This window comes from Equus asinus, chromosome 25 (assembly GCF_041296235.1).
Source record: "Equus asinus isolate D_3611 breed Donkey chromosome 25, EquAss-T2T_v2, whole genome shotgun sequence".
NCBI classification, from domain to species: Eukaryota; Metazoa; Chordata; class Mammalia; order Perissodactyla; family Equidae; genus Equus; species Equus asinus.
In genome coordinates this window covers 15,293,710-15,299,926 of record NC_091814.1, presented here as the reverse complement: position 1 = coordinate 15,299,926, position 6,217 = coordinate 15,293,710, and the positions used below count along the sequence as shown (strand labels likewise).

At 44.3% G+C, this 6,217-nt stretch overlaps 1 protein-coding gene across 1 annotated transcript; it reads left to right on the top strand.

Moving 5' to 3' along the window:
- The first annotated feature begins 5,371 nt into the window (after nucleotides 1-5,371).
- LOC139041983 (small proline-rich protein 2I-like) lies at nucleotides 5,372-6,008 on the top strand. Its single transcript, XM_070497330.1, has one exon. It carries the CDS (start codon nucleotides 5,424-5,426, stop codon nucleotides 5,610-5,612), a length of 189 nt encoding a protein of 62 aa, XP_070353431.1. The 5' UTR covers nucleotides 5,372-5,423; the 3' UTR covers nucleotides 5,613-6,008.
- Nucleotides 6,009-6,217: the final 209 nt, after the last annotated feature.

Sequence of the window (6,217 nt, the reverse complement as noted above, 5' to 3'; positions counted from 1 at the left end):
CAGCCAGAAGTGGGTTTGCTGGATGCTATGGGCGTTCTGTTTATTGTTTTTTGAGGAACCTCCATACTGTTTTCCATAGTGGTCGTACCAAGTTGCAGTCTCACCAACAATGTACAAGAGTCCCCTCTTCTACTCATCCTCACCGACACTTGTTGTCTCTTACCTTTCTCAGAATAGCCACTCTGATGGTGTGAGGTGCTTTCTCATGGTGGTTTTGATTTGCATTGCTCTGGTAATTAGTGAGGTGCAGCCCCTTTTCCTTGCTATTGAGCTGTGTAAGTTCCATGCATATTCTGGAAACTAACCTCTGATGGGATCGTGGTTTGCAAATATTTTCTCCCAACTTGCAGGCTGCGTCTTCATAATGTTAATCGTTTCTTTTGCTGTGCAGAAGCTCTTCTGTGTGTTTAATTTTACTTGTTTATCTTTTAATTCTTAGTTTTGTCGATTGTCCTTTTGGTGTCCTATCTATAACATCATTGCCAAGACAAATGTGAAGGGATTTCCCCAGTTTTCTTCTAGGAGTTTTATGATTTCAGGTGCTAACATTTAAATCTTTAATCCCTTTGGAGTTAATTTTTGGGAATGCTGTAAGGTAGGGGGTCCAGCTGTGCTCTTTTGCATGCAGCTGTCCCGTTTAGTCAACGATCATCCTTTCCCCATTCAATGTGCTGGGTCCCCTGGTCAAAGGTTAGTTGGCTGTATATGCTTGCTTTGTGCCTGGTCTCTCTATTATGTTCGGGTGGTCCACCGTCTGTTTTTACGCCAGTACCATCCGTTTTGATTACCACAGCTTTGTAATATAATTTGAAATCAGGAAGTGTGATGCCGCTAGCTATGTTCCTCTTTCTCATGATTCCTTTGGCTTTTTGATGTCTTCTGTGGTTCCATACGAATTTTAGGATTGTTTTTTTCTATTTTTGTGATAAACGTCAACGGAAGTTATAGGGATTGCATTGACCCTGTAGATTACTTGGGGCAGTATGAACATTTTAACAATGTTAAATCTTCCAGTCTTTGAACACTGGAGATCTTCCTATTTATCTGAGTCTTCCTCAATTGCTTTCATCCTGTCTTACCGTGTTCAAGGTCCAGGTCTTTCACGTCCCTGATTAAATTTATCCCTAAATATTTTGTTTTTGATGGCATTGTGAATGGGATTACTCTTAGTTTCCCTTTAATAGCTTCTTGTAAGTGTAGAGAAACACCACTCGCTTTTGTATATTGAGTTTGTAACTTTCCTGTCAAGTTGTTTATTAGTTCTGAGAGGTTCTTGGTGAGTTCCTCGGGTTTTCTATGAGATTTACATAAGAGACATGTAAGTTATGCGATCAGCAGGCTGAGACCATTTTCCTTTTCATTGCCAATTAGATCTTTTCATTACTTTTTCTTGCCTAATTGCTCTGTCTAGGACTTTCAGTACTATGTTGAAGAGTGGGGAGAGTGGGCACCCTTGAGTTGTTCCTAATCCTAAATGGAAAGCTTTCTGATTTCACCATCGGGCATGCTATTATCTGTGGGCTTGTCCAATATGGCCTTTGTTATGTTGAGGTACGGTCCGTAGCTATGTAATTCGTGGAGAGTTCCTATCATGAAAGGATGTTGAATTTTGTCAAATGCCTTTTCTGCATCCATTGAGGTGATCATACGATTTTTATCTTTTGTTCTGTTAATGTGATATATCACATTTATTCATTTGTGTCTGAGGAGCTTTCCTTGCAACCCAGGAAACAATCCACATGGATCATGGTGTATGACCCCTTTGATGTGCTGTTGAATTCTGTTTGCCAGTATCCTGAAGTGGTAATGGAGATTGAGCCTTATACTCAGAAACAAAAGCAGAAGGCAGACATCCAAGGGGACTTGCAATTGTCATTTCTCTAAGAAGATCAGGAATATCTCAGCATGGTTAATTCGTGTCTCTTTATCTCTATTTCTCCTCTGTTGTGTTGTAGAATTGTGATTTGAAGGGACTATATTATTCAATGATATAAGACTTATAGTAGTACAATGTGAGATAAAACGTTGAGTCATGAGTTGGAGAAAATTTTCTTCTTTCATCTAATTTTTCTTATAGTAATGATTCACGGTAAAACCCTTAGCAAGTGAGGGACTGGGGATTTAGGATTGAACCTGGGCTTATCTGACTCTTAAAGTCCATAAAGGGAAGCTCTAGGTATGTAGATCAAAGATACACAGATAGATAGTTATATAGATAAATAGATAGATAGATAGATAGATAGATAGATAGACAGACAGATATGTGGTGTTTTGTGTTTGTGTATTCTGTGATCGATGTCTCAGGCTTCAGATGGTGAAACTTGGGAGAAATTGATCGTTAGATGCCGTTCTTTGTCTTGTGGCAGCTCTTGATGTATCTGATCTTGAGGAACTCTGAGTGTGTCTGTTCACCTCTGCAAAATGAAAAGTGACTCCTGCCTGACTTGTTCCGGGCACCAGAGCCGCCATGTCTTTGCTGCCTGCACGGTGATGATTCACAGCCTTTATGAGGGTTGTCCTCAGTGGGAGACTTTCCAGATGCAACCGAGAGTGGATTATCTGAAACTGGAATCCCATTTGAGCAGCTAATTCTCAAATTTTGGATGGCCGAAATCAGACATTTCTCTGAGGATTGACGTTCAGGTGGGGTGTGAGGTTATGGGGCGTGGTAAGTGACCTGCTGAGGAAAGGCTCTTCTCTTGGCTCCCTGAAAAAGTCTAGGTGAGCCATTTGGTGATGACACTGTTTTCAGTCACATGACCTGAAAGTGCTGAAGTGATGGTTCTGTCCTGCCAGGTCACGGCTGAATGTCAACCTTGGTCAAAAGCTCTTCCTTACTGACAGGAACAATGACAGTTCTGGGAACCTAACCTGTTCAACTGAGGGGGTGTGATGCTAGATTGACTTAGGGATCCTTCACGTTCCGTGGCTCCGCAGCTGAGTGTTTCACAAGTTTCGAGCGTCTCCTCTTCCTCCTCCTCCTCATTTTCCGTTTCCCAGTATAAGTCCACATTTCTTGGAAAGCTTCCTGACAATTTGGCCAAGACAATGAGCCTTGAGTCACGTCACTTTAAATGTTGAATGCACAGCATTTAGTCATCCCCAATGACTGCATGAAGATTTAGCAAAGATGTGAAATGGCGACCCACTAAATGCGTTGATCTCATCTCCTGAGTGATGGATATGTCCCAAAGGGGATGGGTAAGAGAGACGTTGAAGCGACTCAAGTGCCCTGCAACTTACGAATGCATAAAGAAGATGTGGTATATATATATGTATATATATGTCGCATATATACATGTATATATGTATAGAAACACACACACACTGGCACACACAATGGAATACTACTCACCCACAAAAAAACCCAAAATCGTGTCATTTGCAACAACATGGATCTACCTTGAATGTTTGATGTTAAGTGACATAGGCCAGACAGAGCAAGACAAATACTGCATGATTTCACTCACATAGGGAAGATACGCAAACACACGGATAAAGAGGACAGATTAGTGGTTACCAGAGGGGAAGGGGCTTGGGGGCTGAGTGAAAGAGGTAAAGGGTCACATATGGATGGCAATGGATAAAAGCCAGAGTAGTGGCGGTGAGCACGATGCAGCCTATACAGAAAGTGATAAATAATAAGGTATGCTGGAAATGACCCAATGTTATAAACCATTATGGTCTCAGTAAAACAATTAGAAAAAGGAGAGGTATACACTGTGGAGGTGAGAGGATAATGTGGCAAGATGAGGGGTCCAGAGGGCTTAAGGAAAAGACAGAGAAACAGCATGCAAATATACTTAAAAAATCATTGTTTTAAAGCCCTAAATCCTGTTTGGAAAGAGAGTGTGAGAAAGCAAATATAGAGGATCAGCCTAAGTCCCTATTTTCTCCTGCTCTTCAGATATTAGTGCTCTGACCCTCTGAATGATGCTAGGTGATGCCGTGGTCCCTGTGGATTCCATGAGGCCCACTTTGGTACAGATATATAAAGGCGGCAGTTTTATGCCCTCAAATTGCAGGAGCAAAGCAGTGAACACAGCATTCTGGAGGTCACCATTTGATTGACCGTTTCTAGGGTTTTTTTTATGGGATGGCTATTGTGCCAATCTGCTGCCTTATCTCAGTCCCTTTTAGAAGAAGAAAAGGAGAGAAGATGAGCAAGCCATGGATCCGAGGGAAATACAGTAAAGGAAGGACTTGGGTTGAAGAGAAAGCTGTCACCTGCTAGTCAGGCTCTTTTCAACCCAGCACATACAGCAAGATGGCAACCATCCAAAGTGGAACCGAGCAGGCAGTTCTATGACTCAGGGAAGGTGGAAGATAGGAGGGGTCTTCTTCCCCAATCAAGAGAGAGGGCCTTGGACCACCAGTTGGGGAATCGCCTAAGTCTCCCCCTGCCGTAAGTCCCCGACACTGAGAGCTAAGGCCGGACCTTGTGAGTCATGAGCACCTAATCCAGAGAGGAGATCCTGGTTCAGGAGATTTCCTGTTTCCAGTGTCCCTGTCAGGCCAGTTCTGGATGGGTTTGCATTTTGTTTGGGAAATTCCGGGGCAGGCCAGTTTTTGGCAGTTGCACTTCGCTCTGGGCTGGGCGTCAAGCCCTATAAAGAGGTGCTCTGCTGCACGACTGTCATCCTCCTGGTACTCGAGTCCCAACCTCCTTTGGAGAACGTGGTGAGTGTGATTTGTTCCGTTGATCTGTTTTGTGGTGCTCTCAGATGTTGAATTTAGTGTGCAGACAGCAAGTTTGTTGAGTCCATAGGTATGATGGTGGGTTTGATGCTACTTAGGTGATGGAAGCTTAGCCTTGAGGCACAATGATATCCTGTCTTGATTCATGTTTCGGTAGCTTGTTTGAGGTCGTGTATGGAAAAGCAATTCACAGGAAAGGTTTGAGATGAAGAAGAGGAAAGACCAAAGTATTTTTCTCTCTGCTCTGTCTCTTTGATTTCCCTTTCCTCCCGCTGGGGTTTCCGAGGCTTAGTAGGTGTGAGGCCCTTGCATTTTTCCTGCTGGCCGTTTGCTCTGTACCTAAGTCAACCTATGGGGACTTCGGAAGAGATCCCGATGATAGTAATTGCTTGCGAGTTTTCCCAGGATTTCAGAACTTCTGATGGCCTTTCATGAAGATGATATTTTCCCACAGAAAACATGACTTGGTTCTTGCAGAGATATTTCCTTTGAAAAAATGATATGAGCAAAGAGAGGATTTTCTCAGGACTGATGAGGCAGTTGGCTAAAGAGGAAGCAGGGTGGTGGAAGGCGCAAAAGAGGGAGTTGAGAGATGAAAGCCCAATCTTGGAAATGGGAGAGGGAACATCTCCCGCTATTCTATCAGCCGCGGTTTCTCTCTCTGGAGGAGTCCCTTCTTGCGAACACTGTCTCTAATTTCTTTCAGCTCCGAAGACTCCAGAAAGATGTCTTCTCAACAGCAGCAGTGCAAGCAGCCCTGCCAGCCCCCTCCTGTGTGCCCACCTAAGTGCCCAGAGCCGTGCCCGCCCCCAAAATGCCCTGAGCCGTGCCCACCCCCACAGAGGCAGCAGAAATGCCCTCCTGTGCAACCTCCTCCACCATGCCAGCAGAAGTGCCCGCCCAAGAGCAAGTAACAGCTTCAGCAGCATCAGGATCTGGAAAAGAGAAGGACCATTGGCTCGCCTGCTTCCACAGCTCCACCTTCACCTTCTCTTCCGAGCCTATCATGGTGGCAGAAGCGGCTCCTCCACCCTTCAGCCTGTAAAATGCCTGTGTGACTCCTGACAGCAAAAGGGTTCCTTCCTGAGGCTGTCACACTGCTCCTCTCCAGGAGGTAGCCGAGGAAGGGCATCCTCAGCTGTGCCAGCATCCCAGAGCTTCAGGAGGAAGAGCAGCAGCTCTCTTCCTGGGTGCCAGCAGGGGATGCTCTTGATGTCTTCTGTGTCTGTCTGTCCCCTGGGCAGGCGTTTGTATCACCTGGCAATTGTTCCTTTTCTTCCATTTCCTGAATAAAGTGCCATTTTGTGGGATGGGATATTGTCTTTCTTTGAAAACCTGCTTGTCAGCAATATCCTCTCACCCTTTTGGGTTTCTTTCTATCCTTCTTTGTCCCAAGCCTCAGGTCTCACATTCAGTGTTCTCTGAATTTTGGAGCGCTACCTAACATTCTTTCAATCTCATGTCAAATCCAGGTTATTTCCCTTAATTACTGCCTGATTGATTTTAGGAACAAAGTGTT

Excerpts from the sequence above, each read along its gene's own strand:
- LOC139041983 (XM_070497330.1), top strand. The coding sequence starts at position 5,424 with ATGTCTTCTCAACAGCAGCAGTGCAAGCAGCCCTGCCAGCCCCCTCCT.